The sequence below is a fragment of the Chionomys nivalis genome, chromosome 22, assembly GCF_950005125.1.
Source record: "Chionomys nivalis chromosome 22, mChiNiv1.1, whole genome shotgun sequence".
NCBI classification, from domain to species: Eukaryota; Metazoa; Chordata; class Mammalia; order Rodentia; family Cricetidae; genus Chionomys; species Chionomys nivalis.
The window spans coordinates 7107186-7126678 of NC_080107.1; the positions used below are offsets into that span (position 1 = coordinate 7107186).

The following is a 19493-nucleotide window of genomic DNA, read 5'->3' on the forward strand; positions in this document are numbered from 1 at the left end:
CGCCGTATGATTTTTAAAAAGAAAAACAGAACAAAACAAAATGAAAACTGGCTATCCAGTCAATATGAAAACTTACTACATCACCAAATTTTTCCAATTGAACAAATGAAATGCCAGCAGGCTGACCCACTGCACACAGAATGCCAGTGGTGAGCAGGCTGACCCACTGCACTGCACAGAGAATGCCAGTGGTGAGCAGGCTGGCTCACTGCACAGAGTGCTCTAACGACCTGTCTGCTATTTAAAATTTTAAGCTTAGGGAAAAGTACAGACTTAGCTTAGTAAATATCAAATACTAAATATTTGGCTACCATCTAAACTAATAGGCTATAGAAGATAAACATATGGTTGATGTATGTTCACCTTTAGGCCTGAGCACTGAAACAAACACCAATAAGAACACTAAAGGCATTTAATAAAGACTAGACAGACTATCAATGAGTGTAAAAGATACAATGTATCAGATGATGAATCTGAATGTAAAAACGATGTATCTATTAAATATGCCTGACTAATTTAAAAACATGAAGCCAATTTTTGTTAAAGTGCTGTTCATTCAAACTCTGGGCTAAGATCCATTACCCCAAAGTGACTTAAAAGAGAAACAAATCACAGGGCAAACACTCATAATAGATATGACAGGCACTACCAAAAAATGCAAATTGTTCTTTAATTAAATAATGCCATTCTCAAGTGATATAGAACAGTCATCTTGACAGGATTACTTTTTATATAAATATTCATAATTTTTTTTTTTGCTTTTTCGAGACAGGGTTTCTCTGTGGTTCTGGAGTAAATATTCATAAATTAAAAATGTCTCTAGATATGCCAAAGAGCCCAGAGCATACCTGACAATAGCAGCTTAATGCCTCTTTTTTTAAAAAAAAAAAAAAAAAAAAAAAGTACTAAATTCCTTTTGCACTGAAAGCCATTTATTTCTCTGGTGTATGTGAACAAGGTCACTGAGACACTTGCCTCTCTTAGAACAATGTAAAGAACAACAATCATATACATTTTAAATCGGGGAGATCATAAACATTAGGACATAATCATCTTTTGATGCAGTAAGAAAATAAATAAATAAAAATTGAACACTGTAACCTGATGTTTGGTATTGACAAATCAAGTGTCAACTTCACATACGAAGGACAACGGAGTCTGGTTATTTTTTTAAATGTTCAATATGTCACGGTATTTGGGCTAAAGACCTTTAGACTATTACGTGTTTCCTTTTTTGCTTAAAGGAATGTGATCCAATCACCATCAAGCTGCTATGGTAATTAATTTGAAGCTGGGGTGAAGTGACCTTCTGGTCCATGGCACAAGTTACATCTATCACATTCTGTCACACCAAACTGGCGAGGTCTCATGTTTATATACTACAATATACACTGAACAAGTTGTCAGTCCCTCACAGTTTTTTAGAAAAATATCTACATTTGTCCTTACGGATGTCAAAATGCTAAACCATCATTTGTTTTTTTTTTTAAAAAAAAAAGAAAAGATGCACATTCATACTGTGAAGTTATTAGGAAAATACTCTTACAAGTAAACTATAGAAAGATAAAATACACTTCAAAAGTATGTGGGTTGTTTGTTTACAATATTCTATAAAGTGCAGAGAAATCCTAAGGAGAGGGGACGCAACCCCAGAACGAGTTTAATTACAGCAACTTTGCATAGCAACACTCAGAGGAGGCTGGACATGTCCATTTCCTCAGGAGAAGGGTGAAAGAGGTTCTTCAGAATCAGATTGTGTCTTGGCCAGAAGTCTGTTTTCTTCAGGAATGGTTGCTGATGCCAAATCTCCATTAAGTGTGTTTCCTGAACAGTGAAGAGGTCCTAGGGAAAAAGGGAGTGGGAAGTTAAACATCTAAGCAATGCTGACTCTAGGCCTCCGTGAAACGTCTCAGGTCTGTAGGAGAAATAATTCTACTACTCTTTTGTTCATCTGATAGAGAAACTCACCAAACACCCCACAAGAAGAGTACTGTCAGGTAAAAACTTTCGGCTGGACCAGACTGGGAGATCAGAGGCAGACAACACTCAGGAGGCCCTGGGTTCAAGCCCCATCACAGAATAAATCAGGCATGGTGTGAGTGCTTGCAATCCCAGCAGTCAGAAGGTAGAGGCAGGAAGATTAGGAATTCAGTCAGCCTCCAATGCAAAGAGTTCAAGACCAACCTGGGCTACACAATACTGTCTCAAAAAAAAAAAAAAGTCAACTGATGATTGCAATATACTTAATACTAATATACTAATATGGTAAAATGTAAATTCTCTGCTTTGAACTAAACCATTAAATAGAAAGAAATTTAAGAATGATACTTCTCATCCTGCCAATGCAGAGGCTTTATGGTAAACTGAGGCATACATATACCTGTGTGAATGTATGTGAGACATGTTTGAAACACTCCTAAACAACTAAGTTTGTGAATGTCTTTGCCTTCTAAATATTTGAAAACAAGTCAAGTATAGTAGTGCCTGCCTGTAATCCCAACACTGGGAAGGTAGAACAGGAGAATCACCAAAAGTTCAAGGTTAGGGTCATCTACATGACAGCTTACAAGCCAGCCAGAGTTATAAAGAAAATAAAAATTGGCTAAGGAAATGGCTTGGTGGTGAAGGCTTGCTTCACAAGCAAGAAGAACCATCTGACTACTGAAACGAGCCGTATTTGTTAGCTCTGGGTTTGATTAGAGGCCCTGCCTCAAAAAGAAAGCCAAAGCCCAGCATGGTAGCACCTGCCTTTAATCCCAGCAGGGAAGCAGAGGCAGGGTGATCTCTAAGTTGGAAGCCAACATGGTCTACAGAGTGAGTTCAGGACAGTCAGGGATACACAGAGAAACCCTGTCTTAAAACATGTCCCCTTCCCCCCCAAAAAGAAAGGAAGCAAAGAGTAACAGAAGATTACCAACTCAACCGTGCTCCCGCCCCACACACATCAATCCACACACACTTCACACACAAATACATTAAAAGATGAAAAGGTAAATATTTTAAAAAATGTATCTGAAAGTGACCAACGGTTTTGTTTGGAGCCAGCTGCACTGGCATCCACACAGCATCTTCCTCCAACGGAGCCTGCTTAGGTTGCTAGGCAAGTAAAGAAAGGCTATGGTTTTCAATCTATTCAGAACCACAAAGGTACCTCCGCTGGCTCCTCCCACTTGATGACGTGGCTCTCTGGAGGACCTAACCACCACTTATTGTGTCCTTTCCACAGGGAACAGATCCACATTCCACACAACTGACATCCAGTGAATTCTCCATGGGAGGTAAGGACTCTCAACAGGTTACAGTCCAGTCACTGAGATGTAAGTGTAAAACGACATTTGTGTTCCCTGGAAACCATGGTCCTTGCAATCAAATATGGCATATCCTGACACACTGGGAAAGCTCTGGCTCCTTTGAGATAAACACAATCTTAACAGAAACCCTAGACTCTCCTGAAAGGACATTCTGCTGCCTCCGAAACTAGGGAGAAAAGGTACAGGAATCAGGGTTGTCATAACCACACAGGTTGCTTTCTTTAGCCATTTTAAGGCTGATAAATAATGTAACATAGCTGTATTTTCTGATTTTCAACTTTTATTTCCTCTAGAAGTCTATCTGCAATTAATGATTTTTCTACAATACTTGAAAATGGAAACAAGTAGTAGTAATAAAGACATAGTCAATAAAAATGTCTCTAACATAAAGTATCTACCAAAGATCTTCAGCACCTCTTAACTGAACAAACAGAATAACAAAGCTATTGGGGAGAGGACCCGTGAGCACCTGTGAGCTGTGAGGGGCTCACGTTCCTCTGAGGAATTCATCTAAAAGCAGTGTACAGTGCTCCAGTGACAGTGTATTTCAGTCCCAGAAACTACGAGAACCTGGTGCAGTTTTGCTGAAGTAGCTGAGGAGACAGAAGGTGTGGAACTCACTCTCTGGGTCTTCAGGGGGGGCATCATTACAAGAGTCTGTGTCTGAATAGGTTCTGCGGCGGCGCTGAGGAAGTCTGTGAAGGGCAGAGGCTGCGTCTCTGATGGAGCAGCTATTCCTGCAGATGAAATAAAAAGTGTTAAGCTATGGGCATTAAATAATGGAAAGACCCTTTCTTGACCGGGACTTTAAATGGCTTCTCTTCAAGGCTAAGCATTATGGGCACGCTTATAATCCAAGCACTCTGGAGGCAGAGGCAGGGGGATCTCTGTGAGCTTGAGACCAGCATGGTCTACAAAGTGAGTTCCAGGATAGCCCAGGCTACACAAAGAAACCCTGTCTCAAAAAACAAAGTAAGTAACTCCTCTGAGGCTTAATCCCTTATGTGAGCAACATGCCACTCATTTAGAAGGGAAGCGTGCGGACAAGTGGGTCTGCCTGGAATGCAGGCAGGAACTCAGAGGCCATGTCCTTAACAGAGATATCCTTCTAGGAAGAGGGTCCATGAGGCTGCAGACAGAGGTGGGCTGCATATATCGGAGAATTTTCACAGGTTTCACAAATGCATATATAATGTCAACCTTTAACTGATGGAAAGAGCTGAAGGGAATGCCAGAAAGTTTAGAGATATAAACTCACTGATGGAAAAAACAGAAGATTAAAATGGTGAACTGGAAGCTAGGAAAACAAAACAAAACGAAATGAAACCTTTTCCAGGGCCAAGTATGTAGCTGAATTGGTAAGGTGTTTATGTAGCATGCACAAAGCCCTGAGTTTGAACCCCAGCACTGCATAAACAGGGCTTAGCGGCTCACACCTTCCTCCCAGCACTGAAGATTCAGTAAAGGCAGGAGGATTAGAATTAGGCAAACTGGACTTTGCCCAGTTTGAAACCAGCCTGTGCTACATACGGCCCTGTTACCAAAACAAAACAAAACAGTTTTTAAAACTCAGAGCTGGAGACATGGCTCTGCAGTTAAGAGCACTGGCTCCGAAAAGGATCCAGTCTAGACCTGCAAGCACAGACGCAAATCACCACCACCTAAGGGCACTTCTGCTTCTGCTTCAGATGGCTCAACACCACTGCACAACCTTGACATAGCAAAGGGAAATATTACCTAGCCATTCTATAACTTATTGTCCAAAGGGGGGGAGGATAAAATAGAAACCGTTCTATCATCAAAATACATTCACTGTCAGATGACTTAGCCTCTACCGTTCTGTAAAGTCCAGCTGTGAAGATGTTTTATACCCTGCGGCCAGGTATATAGAAATTACTGGCTGCTTCCTCTGCACAGATCACTCAACAAGGATTATGTAATTGCCGGAGAAAAAGACGAAACAATAGCAAGGCTCAATACTTAATAGTCAGCCTAGAGAAACATGCTGAAGAGAACTAATTTCATCACTTTCCAGAGAACAGAAGAGGGCGAGCCCAGCCACTGAGAACACACACCTCGTGACATGCAGAGCCTAGCCACTGAGAACGCACACCTCGTGACATGTAGAGCGACCAATAGCTTGGACACTGACAGAACCCAGCTGGAAGGTGAACCTTTTACAGTATTGATGGGAATATGGCTTCCTTCCTTACAGTGAGCTCTTTCTCAGTAACAGCCTAGCATGACTATATGACACTATAAAAAGCTGAGATAAGAGATGGCTCATAGGTGAAGAATACTGGCTGTTCTTCCGAAGGTTCTGAGTTCAATTTCTAGCAACCACATGGTGGCTCACAACCATTCATAATGAAATCTGCTCCCCACTTCTGGCGTGCTGGCATACATGCAGGCAGAATACTGTGTACATAATAAATAAATACATTTTTAAAAACTGAGATAAAATGTCCTCAATTGTGGACACTTGAATACGAATATCTCTCTAGCCACTTGATATATTTCATTATTTTTTAAACAAATCTATTGCTTGGTGGCAAGTACATTTGTCTGCTCAGCCTTCTTCTCGAAGAAGTATGACCCATACTTCTTGATATATTTCAAAAACTTAAGAAGCCACGACAGCCGGCATGGCACCACCTTTGGGTAAATTCTCACATGTGAGTTTCTTTCCTCGGTCGGCCCTTTTGAAGCCAGTCCCAGATACAAGAGCTAAGCGACACACACAAAGCTGCTGTGAGAGACAAAGGCAAACCAGCCTCCTCCACAGAGCTGACGACTTCCCCGCAGGGGCATTATCCAGACAGAGTTTAGTCAGAAGAAACGGTTAATCTACCTCTCTGAACTGCAGGAACCAGGGTGGCTGGCGGAACGCTTCATCTAGAAATATAAGAGAGAAAAAAAGACAGCTTAATGTTTAGTCAAAGAGAATAACACACCTCCAATTTCTTATCATAATTAACATAAATTGACTCAGAGAAGCAGATGCTTGGAAAAGACACTTATCTTTTCCAGACAAGTGACAATCTGAACATGTCAAACTTTCTCCCTAATAACTATTAACTGAAAATTTCTCAAGACGTACCAAAAAATACTAAGCTTCTAATTATTTGTGTGTGTTACATCATGGTAAAGTGTAAATAATAGTATGTATAGAACTAACCTACATCATTTTTAATAATAAAAGGAGTAACTAGCAAATCAGAAAACAGTCTGAACCAATGTCTTTTTCTCCACTTTGTAGAGGGCACAAGCAGAACCTGGCAGCAACGCTTCTCCCAGGCAGCTTCCACACGGATGTGTGTCAGGACAGTTTTCAGGGAAAGCCACATTAGCGCGTCTAGTCTTTAAACGACTCAGAAAACCTGAAACCTCGAATAGGCTTCCAAAGCATTTATTTAAACAACGGAAGGGCTATGGATGGAGGCTCAGTGATGTTTGCCCACCATACACAGGCAAGTCCACGTTCAAAACTCTAAAATAGAATGACGTCATGTTTAAAGGGGGGGAACGTCCGCTTGAGCAGGATGATAATAAATATGGTCAACACAGAACATAATTTAGAAGATCCAACTTGCCTGCCAGAAAGTAGAGGGCAATACAAGTCCAACGGTTATTTCAGCTTAACGAGGTGACAGAGAAGCTGTCTATGCTGAAGACATTCTTTATACACACGGGCCCACACCTAACCTGCTGTATGAATGCCTTCTCAGTGGGCAACTTTGGCTGTCAGCTGCCAAGTCCCAGTTGAAGTGACAACGTTTCTCGTCCAAAGGCTCCAAGGATGGCATAAGATGCAGCTGGACACTGACACACCCTTTCACGGTCCCTCCCCTTAGAACTGGTCACCCTCCCAGGACTAGGGAGACGGCTCAGCAGCCTCTGTGAATGCAACTTCACAGACAGGACCCGAGTTTGCTTCTGAGAGCCCACACCAAGTAGCTCACACCCACCTGTCACCCAGTTCCCAGGGGATCTGACACCCTACTTCTGGCCCCTCCAGTATGTTCAGCATAAAAGAGACATCCTAGCAAAGGCTCCCTGCTAGATAGAGACAGAAAAACCTCATCCAAAATCAACAGAAACTTCCCCAGTTCGTCTGACCAAGATACTTTATGGACACTAGGAGTCCAACGTCCATCGATGAAGATGAGACTTAAATAAATGTAGGAAATGCTCTTTACTCTGTCTCTGCAACTGACAATGCTGGGGTGGGTAGGTGGGAGAATGCAGGAGCGAGCTGGGCCCTCTTCTCACACGTGATCAGCCAGGACCAGCGAAAACACAATCAGGACTCCTACTACTCACAGGCTCCTAAGCATTCTTCAAGGAACCTGACCTCACCGCAGGCTCTTCACAGCGTGCCAGAGCAGACTTAATAGCAGGAAAAGCACAGGGAGCTCACCACCCCCAGACAAGAGTTCTCGAGGTGCAGATTGATCAAGATGCGGACATGAAGCACCTACCAGTGAGCAGCTCAGCTCCTTCACAGTGACCTTCTGACACAGAAGGCATTTCACGGCCAAAGGGCCAGAGCAGTCAAGGCACTTGCCTACTCAGAGAATCAAATACAAACGCTGACTGTAGAACAGCTCCCACTGGAGGTGTCGAGCGCCGCTTGATAGTACCCCCCGAGAGTCAAACATCACTCCACGACAAGGCTTTCATCAAGCAGACACGAGTGCCTCACTTCCTCTGTGACAACACACATTGCACTGTACACAATGCTTCCCGGACACACAAGAGTGGGGGGCAGGCCATCCTCAGGCCCCTCAAAGTGGAGAGACCAAGGCACCACTGCACACGCTGAGTTCCTCAGCTGAGAGGACCCATCACCAGCACAAACAAAAGCAATGCAACCTATGGACTATATACCCCACCCCCCACTTTCCATTCCTACCCTTATGAAGAAAAGAAGAGTCAGGTAACAATGGAAGAGAGGCTGAGACTTTGCTTTGTTGGTAAAGTGCCTGCCACTAAAGATTGGAGTTCAGATCACCAGCCCTCAAATAAAAACCATGCATGATGGTGGACGCCGGCACCACACACGGGGAAGGAGACAGGCGTGGTGGACACCGGTACCATACACGGGGAAGGAAACAGGCGTGGTGATGTACATCCGCAACCAACTACAGGGAAGGCAGACCAAGGCCCAGAGCTCAGCAGCCTAGACTGATAAGCTTCAGGTTCGGTGAGAGACCCTGTCTCAAAAACGAAGCTAGAAAGAGAGCAACAGGACGTATCTGACAACGAACTCCAATCTACACACATGTGCCACATGTGTGGTGCCACAACACACCACAAAACAATTCATTTATATTTAATGTATTTGTGTATTTATATTCCTAGAAGGAAAACAAGAAGTTCCCACCATCTGAACAGGAGAAGGCGACACAGGAGAAACCAAGGGGTCCGGATGAGGCAGCTGAAACATCTCAGGTTTAAACTTGGCATTGGCTATCTTCACACAATCCTCAAGGGTGGTGATGAATGTATTACAGGTGGCACTGAGCAAGCAAGAGGCTTCGTTCATGTTCTGAAAAATGACAAAGACTGAGAAGACTCATACTCAACCATGAAATCAGGTACATCCTGAAAATCAAGTGAGAAAATTAATGAAAGCTAAGACTCATCACTAAAAGAGAAAACAAAAAAAAATCCCAAAGTTATCTACTGTACTGGCACAACTGGCCCAGAGAATGCAGGCCAGAATGCTTCTTCCCGAGCCTCATCTCCAAGCTCCTGAGGAGCTGCAGAGACAGGCCTTGACTCCCTGGAGACAAGAGCTGCTTGGAAGTTTGCCTCTAGCACAGAGACAGAATTCAGAAAGCCCCGCAGAGTTTACAGCAGGAAGCTCTGCCCGGCTGGAGTAACTCTGTGATGAGGTTTCTGTCATCCTACGGACTGGCTCGGGATGCCCCAGGGCAGTACACGGTGCAGCCTGATCCCAAGCAAATGGGTCCTTTTTGCAGTACCTCTACACTGGGAGATGAGCGACTCTCGTCACGGTGAACAAATTCCTGGATGGTATGAACCTGCTGCATTAGGAGGTCACAGTAGAGGCGAAGTTCAGACATTTTGGTTTTCAGAGATTCACTGGTCTCACTAATCTCTAAAAGGAACATGTATAAATCTCCAATGAGGTCATTTTCATATTCTTTGGTAATATAACACAACAAACATTTTAAAAGCAGGCAAAAGAGGCTAAGGAAATGGCTCAGTCAACAATATGATTGCTACATAAATGTGAGGACCTAAGCTGGATCTCTAATGCCCACATAAAACAGTTGCACCCAGTGGTGGTCTGTAATCCTCGTACTGGGAAGGATCCTTGGGGCTTGCTGCTCAGCTAGTGTACCCCTATCATTAGAAGCTCTGGGTTCAGCTGAAGTCTCTGTTAGAAAAATAAGATGGAGAATAACTAAGAGGGATTTCCAGCATAAGCCTCTGGCCTCCACATGTACATGTACCCACATACAACATGCGGACATGCACACATGCATGCGCACACAAATGCATGCGAATATGCTCATACACGGAGGTAACAAACAGCTGGAGATGTGAACTCTTCAAAACAGAATCCTAAGACCCTAAGAAACACCTCCTCCTTTCCTTCACATAATTCAGGAGAGACAACTGTTAGGCTCACATCTGCCACGAAGTTTATGTAGGCTGGTTTCCATAGACAACTCATGATGACTGTGTGCTTTGAAGATGGTTATTTAATGACTTAATTTTGTCTTGTTTAGGGATGGGGAGGGGAGAGAGGGAGAGACAGAGTGTGTGTGTCACACACGCATGCACACATCAAGAAACAAGTGGAGAGGGTAGAAGACCCTGAGACCCAGGGATTGCACTGAGATCACCCGGCCTGTGCGCGCACCTCTGCCCACAAAGACACCTCGCTAGCCTGACCACTGGGTGCTTTAATGCCCAGCATTCCCACCTCATTCCCCATTCTCTCCCACGTGAAACCTGCATGTCTACTTTTGTGAACGAGCCTTTGCCTTCTCCTCATTCATTTTTTTTAGTTCTGATATTCCTTTTACTTTTAATACATAAATTGATAATCTGTTAAAGTTCTGATACATTAAAGACAGTATCTTATCTATCTACATAGCACAAATGCTTCTCCACTGATCAGCTCCCCTTCCGTTTTCTTCACTGGGTATTTTAGCACACAGACATTACTGGCTTCTAGGTAAGAACAGCCACTCCACAGAAACATCTGTTAATTCTCTTCCTTTTGGCTCCCTTCGCACGTGTTACTGTTCTCAGAATTCTTAAGGCAGTGCTCACTTTCTTCTCCTCAGTGACCCTGGACAAACTTTGCACCCAGCCAGCATCTCAGCTCTTCGCTGGCCATTATCTTTTAAAGTACAAATCAAAGCTGTGAGGGAAGAAAAACAGCTGCTACATAGTAGATGCTGGTCTTTCAGAAGTGGCTGAGCCAGGCCAGGGGAGCTGCTTCCCCACAAAAAAATAAGAGAGGAGCAGCGCTCCGTATATGTGACCTAAATCAATTCTTGCACAAATTTAAGAATGTGCCCTTGTTGTTGTTGTGGTTGTTGTTGTTTGGGAGGGGTATGCTGTGCAGGTGTGTGGCAGAATGCACATCTAGTTCTACACAGCTGTCAAGGCCAGAGGCTGCCGTCAGGTGCCTCTCCACGACAGCTCTTCAACGTCAACCACTGAGGCAGGGTCTCTTTCTCAACCCAGAGCATACCGTTCAGCCAGTCTAACTAGCTAGCTTGCCACTGGGGTCTCCCACATCCACACGGCGGGCAGTCACGCCCACTCAGCTTCTGTGTGGATTCTGGGAGTCCACACTCCAATTTTCAAGCTCTTTGCTCACTGAGCCATCTCTCCAGCCCCTGTCCCTTTTAAAAAAAAAAATGGCAAATTACACACAGCACAAATTTATCCTCTGAAGGGTACAGTTCAGTGGCATTAAGAACATTCAAAGGCTGTGCAACCAGGACCATTGTCCGCCTAAATAAATTCTTATTTTTCCCAACAGAAACTCTGTCCCCACTGAACACTAACCTCGTTCTCCTCCATGTAGACACTACACTATTTTACCTTCTTTTTTTTCTTCTTACTAATATAGTCTTATTATATAGCTCCAACGAGCCCTCAAACTCAAACTCCTCCTCCTTCAGAATCCTACATGTGCATGACCTGTGTCCATTCTCCTTGCTGTCCGTATAAATCTCGCTATCCTTGGCATTTGAAATGAGTGCAATCAACGCTTCTCTTTTTGAGACAGGCTTGTTTCGCTAAGACTATGTCTGTAATGCCATCGTGTTGCAGTAAGTGCCGGAATTCCCTTCCTTCTTAAGGGTGAATAATATTCCACTGTATAGGAACCACATGTGTTTATTAATCAGGTACCTGGAGACATTTGGATTGACCCTATCTTTCAACTACTTCTTGTCCTTCATTGCCTTTAATTTTCAAAAGTTCTTTATATGCATACACGTTTGCAAAGTACAAGCTCAAACCAGCCTCCAGATCAGTGTCCCCGTCTTTGGAGATGGGTCTCTCACTGACCTAACGCTCACAAATTAAACGAGGTTGGCCGGCCAGTGAGGCCCAAGGATTCGCCTAGCTACAGCTCGTCAGGGCTGGGATTATAAGCACATGCCGCCATGACTGGCTTTTTACATGAGCGCTGGGCACTGAACTAGGTCCTCGTCCTCCTGCTTCTTCGATGACCAGTTAGCCACAGTTTCCCATACAACTGAACTTCCTCGGAAACACTTTACTGACCTCATAGTGCATCAGCTGACTGAAGCGCTGCTTTACCACCTGACTCTCCTAACTGAGACCTTCCCGTGGTTTACCACGTGATGGTGATCTAGGTAAATCTTCCATATCGCTATTCCTCCTGGCTCCCGAGAGAGGACAGCCTCCTTACGCCTAGAAAGTTGTCATCACCTTTTTCTTTTGCAGTCCTGGTGTCGGTCAAACAGGCTTTGGAGCTCCCCAGGGCGACCAGCCACCTCTGTCTCTCAGCCGCGTTGACTGCCTTCATGTAGAAATGCTGCTCCCCCGGGATAATCAACTCCATTCTCGTGTTGTCCGCCGAATGGGCTGTGAGGACACACGGGGGAAACAGAGTTGGACTCAAAGCCAACATCGCATAGTATTCGACACTTCAGAAACACAGCACAGTCTGGGTCACTCTCTAAGAAGCCCTAGAAGCACAGTGAAAACAACCTTCTCCCTAACACCCAAGGTGGCAACAGTATCAAAATGATGCCAGCAGACGACAGCAAAACACACGACTCACTTTTAGCCATACTAAAATTTCAACGCTGTCATCTGAAGAAGCAAAAAAGTTAAAAATTATGTTTCCAAAACAACACTTCCAGGAGACATGGCAGGTGGGGGGGGGGGGCACACCAACAAGATCACAAAAACCCTAAGCCAAAGCAAGCATTACTCAGAGAAATGAAACATCAAATTCAACACAGGGAGGTGGGCTATAATAGATCTTCTATTTTCTTTTGTTTGGCATTTATTCGCTTATTAATCTGTCTGCCTGTGACTGTGTAGCTGACGCTAGCTTGGACCGCACTAAAGAACTAGGCGACCCTCAAACTTTCTTCTGTGCTCTCCAGCACTGGGGTCCCAAGTATGCGCCACCACACCCACACAGTTCTCTCTGAACTCATTTACCATGATGTTTCCATACCTGTGTATGTGTCTATCTGCTGGGATTGTGGCCGCCAGAAGACACCATTAACAAAACAAAAGCCAAGTGGGGGGACATTATTTATAAGCTCACTTTCATGATACAAAGAACAGCGCCAAATCAACATAAAAGACAGCCAAGCTCAGAAAACCAGACCAAGAGCTGAACAGGGACTTTTCAAGCAGAGGACATGTGAGAAGCAAGCTCTTCACCACGGTGCCACCTCCTCAGCCCTAAGAAATGTGTTCCTGGCATTTCATTAATATGCATAGTGCACTTTCCTTGGGTCCATTATGGTAGATATACACTATTACGGTAATGGAGGAAAAGAGCTTAGTCACCCCCTCCCCAATACAACACGGAAAAGTGGGAGTTTACAGCCAAGGGGGGTGGGGTGAAGAACTGAAGATGATTACGAAGAAACCTCTCGGGCAAATAGAAGTCTACTAAAGTGATCTCATAAGAGTTGCCTAGCAAGTGCAAGAAGGCCCTGAACCCAGTTCCTAAAAGAGCATGCTCTTTCCTCCTAACCACCTGTTAGAGCCAAATGGACACTCCCTGACGGTGCTCCTTCAAGGCGTTCCTACCCTGGCTCGTAAGCTACCTACACAGCGGCACTCTGGATGTTCCCGGGTGATGAGGACACAGCAAAAATGAGCTACATAGACCCCGGCAAAGAGTGTATGGCGAGCTAATACTGGTAAATGTTTCTATAAGTTACACAGCCATGACACTCTTCCATCAGAACAGTGACAACTCTTGATTAAAGGGTGAACAGAGAACACAGCAGGCATGTACACTCTGGAGAAATCTCCAAAGACATCATCTACTCCAGGCTGACAATGTTATATGATAAGAATCCTGGCATGGAAGAGGAAAGCAAGACTTAGTGCCAGGCCAGTCTAGACCACACACAGAGACCCTGTCCCAAAACAAGAACGAAGACGAGGAAGCAAAGGAGGAAAAGGAGATGAAGTGGTTGGGGGGGCTGCATTACTAAGGAGTCTGAGATTATGACAAAGGGGCAGAACTATAGCTAAAGAATATGAACCCAAAGCTGAAGAGAAGAAGAAAAGGAAGGAAGGAAGGAAGGAAGGAAGGAAGGAAGGAAGGAAGGAAGGAAGGAAGGAAAGAAGGAAAGAAGGAAAGAAGGAAAGAAGGAAAGAAGGAAGGAGAAAAGTTTCTTCCCTCCTTGGCTAATCTTACTTAAAATTACCATAAAATTATCAAAGTAGACTCCAGTGAAAATGTAGTTCACTGCATTAATCTCAAATAAACAAATACACAAGACAACAGGACGCCTCTGGGTATTTGATGGCTTTGAGAAAAGCCCTCAGGCAGTACTGAAGCCCTCAAGCTGTGGGGGATGAGGGGTAGACATGAAAAAGGCTGGGGGGGGGGATGGGACTAAACATTCATTCCTCTGGTGCTATTATTTCCCCTTTAGTTCTCCTTGAAGAATTTCAATCTCCTCATTATCATTTTATCTGATTTCATTCTACCCACCTTTCCTCCACACACAAGAATGGATCACATCGTGGTCTGTGAACTTTCCAAGAAAATTACCCCAGGACCCATTACTTCCCCTTTTGGAAGAAAAGGAAACCGTTTGTGAAGAAAAGGAAACCGTTTGTGTTCGCTCAAGCTCAACTGCAGTCAGCAAGAACCCAAGCTTCTAACTTCTACTCCATACTTTATCAAAACCCCTACAGAGAGGCCTGCTTCAGCCACAGAGTTCAGCGGCAGCCTTTCCCACATCTTTCCAGGGAGGGTGAAATGAAAGCATCTAGGTACTACAATAAATGATCTCTCAAGTCAAACAGGAAAAAGCACTTGCGGCTTCAATGCAGGAAAACATTTATAAAGGGAGCATACCACACCTGTGTTCAACAGTGTTAAATGCTATCCTTGGATCCTGAAAGGGAGGAGCATACCACACCTGTGTTCAACAGTGTTAAATGCTATCCTTCGATCCTGAAAGGGAGGAGCATACCACACCTGTGTTCAACAGTGTTAAATGCTATCCTTGGATCCTGAAAGGGAGGACTTGAAAATAAGACGATGGTGAGAAGACACTTACTCTCCTCACCTGGAGCAGGCTGCGGCGCCCTCTGCTTCCTTACCTTTGATCTCACACACAGCCATCTTTATGCTTCCTTTGCTCCCTTTGCAGACGTCATCCTGGGAGTCGTAGTAGGACAGGATCCCATTATCCAGAACAAACCATCGAGGCTGCCAGCCTGGAGAGACCAGAAACCAAAGCAGGTTAATAAATGACTTTCACCACATAGAAAACTGATTTCCACCATGCCCCATTAATTCTGGACTCCCAGTAATGTCCACACAGTGAAATTTTTAATGGCCAACACTTGGCCAAGATGTCCAGCGATCTCTAGATAGATAAAGGACTATTTTTGTTCTGACTCGCAACCTTCTCTTTAACAACCCAGAAGATGCAGCCTCAACCACAGCTCCACCCAGGCACAGCACAACTGCCCCTTTCCAGTATATGTATAGAAGTGTAGCACTTCTTCTCCAGAATGCTTGGAACCAGCAGCGTTTCGGATGCTGGATTTTGGATTTGCATACGCACAATGAGATATATTAGAAATGGAACCCAATCTAAACATGAAATTCATGCCACATCATCTAAAAGTAATTTTATATAATGGTTTTGTTTCTGACTATGCCTTATCACACAAAGTCGGGTGTGGCGTTTTCCTCTTGTGAGTGTCCTTCAGCCCCTTAAAATGTGTGTGTGTGTGTGAGTGTGTGTGTGTGAGTGTGTGTGTGTGTGTGAGTGTGTGTGTGTGTGTGTGTGTAATAATTGGGTTTGTAAGCATTTCCGATTAAAAAGCTGCTCATTCCGTAATGGGAAAAAAAACCTACAGAAACCAGAGGTTTTGCCCCAGTTCTGTTACCATTCTTGGTGGTTAACCTAGAGTAAATATTTTCATCCCAAGAAGTCTTTAATTCTTTCTCTAAAATAAGTGGACTGAACGAGTGAACCAAGCCTCAGGTATCCAATGCAGCCTCCTTCCTTCCCTGATGGAAGATGTTGCCGTTAAGCAAATGCCCATGAAGATGGGGAAAGCTAGTGAAATCCCCATTTTTTTAAAAAAAAAAAAGGCAGATGTGATACCCTATAGAAAGAGCCGATTCCCACCTACCCTCCTCCCCTTCTCCGAAGCTCCACAGCTCAGGCAGAAATGCTACTGACTTGAATCACTCATCTCACTGACGTTTCCTCAGCACACACCTATCAGGCTTGGTTCGAAGGAAAGCTGTAACCCACAGTGGTGGCTTTCCTCAAGACGGGACCTACATCGCTCTTGCAAGCCAAACTCGTGTTCCCTGGACCCTTATCAAGTACAGTACCAATCGATAACTCAGTGGTCACGCTGGAAGCAGCATGACTGTCCTCACTGTTTCCATCAGTAAGTCCCCATACAGTGTGAGTGGTCGACACGAAACATGCCACCGTGAGAACACTGGCCAGAGGCTGCGGAACAGTTCATTAGTCCACGTTTTCCAGGAGCAGATGGTACCACTGTGAGTCCAGCTTGAGGACCACCTGTGAGTCCAGCTTGAGGAGCGCCCCCACACTCACTCACAGCCACATAAATAATATAAATAAATAAGACGAGAAGGGTGGGGTGGAAGGAATTTAAATACAGTACTCACGCAGGAAAGTCTAGAAAAATGTAAAGGAATGTCAAAAAAAAAAAAAAAAAGATTGTGGGGGAGGCACTTGCCGAGCATGTACAAGGAAACACAATGAAAATAATCTGTAATGTATGTCTACAGTGACTCAAAGAATGAATTAGTACTAGTTCTCCGTGGAAAATTATAAAGAGGTGGTGAAAATATAGTCTTCCACCTCAGGTCCACCTAGGCCAGTAACAAAAAGGCTTTCGAAAGCGTTAATGTGCACGATTGCATTATTATGAGGCAACAGCTCTTTGGAACAAACGGATCAAAACGATTCCTTCAGAATCTGCAGGCTGAGAAAGTCATAGAGCTGAGTGGCTTCATCTAATCACAAGCTGGCTAGTTATCGCCACACACCTTTTTGAAGAAATATTTAATCCAACTTCCTCTAACTGGTTCACATTTTATAGTACAGTAAAAAGACTGGTAGGTTATTTCCTGTTTCAGTTTCCACTGTAACAAGCAGTTTTCTCAAACTATCACATGTTACAGAAACATGTGCTATCCAAGAAAAGGAAGGCAGGATTAACAATATCATTACACTAAAGTCCTTCAACACCAGCCAGTATCAGCAGTTGCTCATCCTTCTGACCCAAAAAAGAAACACCTCAGAGCCAAGTTTACATTTTTAAAATGAAAGCATCCCAAACAACAGACTTCAACCACTCTTCAATGCTTACTAGAAGTTAAACTATATTGCACCCTAAAAACTAAAACCCCATCTTGTGCTGACACTCAGTCCAAGAGACAAGGTACCCCCCACAGGGCCACATTTCACCCCAAGTAAAATTTCCCCTCCAGTTAGGATTCAGGGAAGTAACTGCCCATTGCATCAGACCACGCAGAAAATGCTCCTCTGGCATGAGCTCCAAAGACAGAGTGCTCAGACATGTTTGCCTCTCCAAGCCCAGAGAGGCTGTGGGCCTCAGAGTTAACATGCCTCAACCAGCAATCTCTGCTGTTAGCAAAAAGTATCTCCTTAAAGTTTTACTGCTTCTAGTAAAAATGTGTCATTTACACATTTTTCCCTTGAGGCAGAAAATGTCATTGTATTACAAATATTAAACCACTTGCTATGGCAAATCTGGTCAAGCCAGGTACAACTAAGCATTTAGCCCTTACAGAGTTTACCTGCAGATTCCCACAAGATAGGAGGACAGGAGTTGCGAGCATCACTGACTACGGGGCTCAATACAATACTTGGGGCGGAGTGAGTGGGCAGGAAGTTAAAGACAGCTCGTTCCTCGGGACTAAGAATCTGAGGACAGGCCAAATTTCCCTAAAGGCCGCCAGTCCTCCTCTAGTTTGGTGAGATCACGGGATTCAGAAGCTGGAAGGTACCTCTGGGGACAAAATAGCTAACCACCCAGATCTAGGCCAACCGGGATCTGGAAAGAATACCACACTTGCCTTTAAATGTTGGTTATGGCAGAGATCATAGGATATGGATTTAAGGCGTTTGTCAGAAGCCAGACTTCCAATATCACAGGCAGGGACAGTCCCCAGCTGATGATGACATTTCTATACACTCAGCTTTTCTTCTAGCTGCCTCACCAGGGAAACCTGCCTGCTCTTTACGTGTTATATTCCCAACTGCGCCTCACAATGCCCGAGATCTCCACCGTGTTGAAATGCGCTTTCTTCCTCCATGTCTCACAATTACCCGAAGCTCAAACCTCAGTGAAAACCAATCCCTAAGACAATTCTGACAACAGCTTCCCAAAGCACACTTGATGAGCTCAGACAACCTCAACAAGTGGACTTTCAAACCAGTGTTAAGACAAAGCAAAGGAACACAGAAAACATATCTTCAAATTAAATGATTTGACACACACAGAGAGACACATCAATTAACAAAATGCTGTCCACAGAGCGTGAAGGAAAAGAGACACTGTAAGGACACGCTTAGGGTGAGAGGGGACTGTTCCCGAGGCACAAGGGGCCACGCAGGTTTCTGAAGGTGCGTGTCCCATCCTCAGAATGGTGCGCAGACTTGAACTCCCCGTCGAAGAGGTACGGAATGGGCCCCACGAGGGGCAGTGAGCGGAGGGGTGGGGAGATCGGGAGTGGAACTGAGTGCCCTCGGCTTGAGACGAGTTGACCGAGGACCAGGTGTCCCGCAGCCCCGCGCCGCCCTCCCGGTACCTGTGAGATAGTTGGTCCACTTATACAGAACCCCTTCCATGCTTCAGAGCCCGGCGCCGCGCATCCTCCTGGCCCGGCGCCGGCCGCGCTGCTGCGGAGGCGCGGGCCCGCAGCCCTCCGCCCCGACCCGGCGACCCTCAGAGGCCCGGCCGGCGGGCGCCGCGTGCTGCTCGGAAACCGCGGGGCGCGGACATCCCCAACGGGCACGGCGCGGCGACCCCCGGGGCCCACCCGCTCCGCCGCCGCCGCTCCACGAGCCCCGGCGCTGCCCTCCTGCGCGCCCGCCTTCCTTCCCCCCGGGCTCCCGGTTTGTTTTCATTGACCCCGACGTCGCTTTCACTTCCTGGATGAAAGGGGCCGGCTCGGCCCGCGAAACCCCTCCCCGGCGGCGGGGCTCCGGGACGGCCGCGCGCCCGAGGCTGCGCCGCGCGCCCTCGTGGGGCGGCTCTGCGGTCCCCGGTTCCCCGGCTCCCCCGCTCCCCAGCATCCGAACTCCCCGGTTACCCTGCCAGAGCTGCGGCCCAGGCCTCGTCTCATTCTGATCTTTTTCAATAAAATCAAGGGTTGCTCATTTCATTTTGCTTCCAGGGCTCATACCCAGGGAAAGTAGG

General features: G+C 45.2%; 1 protein-coding gene across 1 annotated transcript; it reads right to left on the minus strand.

The window, feature by feature from the left end:
• Window positions 1–653: 653 nt before the first annotated feature.
• Plekha3 (pleckstrin homology domain containing A3) lies at window positions 654–19187 on the minus strand. The gene is made up of 8 exons (XM_057755771.1): window positions 18883–19187; window positions 15150–15266; window positions 12267–12422; window positions 9302–9438; window positions 8698–8862; window positions 6163–6206; window positions 3933–4048; window positions 654–1842 (listed from the first exon to the last, which is right to left on the minus strand). The coding sequence occupies exons 1-8, from the start codon at window positions 18920–18922 to the stop codon at window positions 1718–1720; spliced, it is 900 nt and encodes a 299-aa protein (XP_057611754.1). The 5' UTR covers window positions 18923–19187; the 3' UTR covers window positions 654–1717.
• Between the last annotated feature and the right edge of the window lie 306 nt (window positions 19188–19493).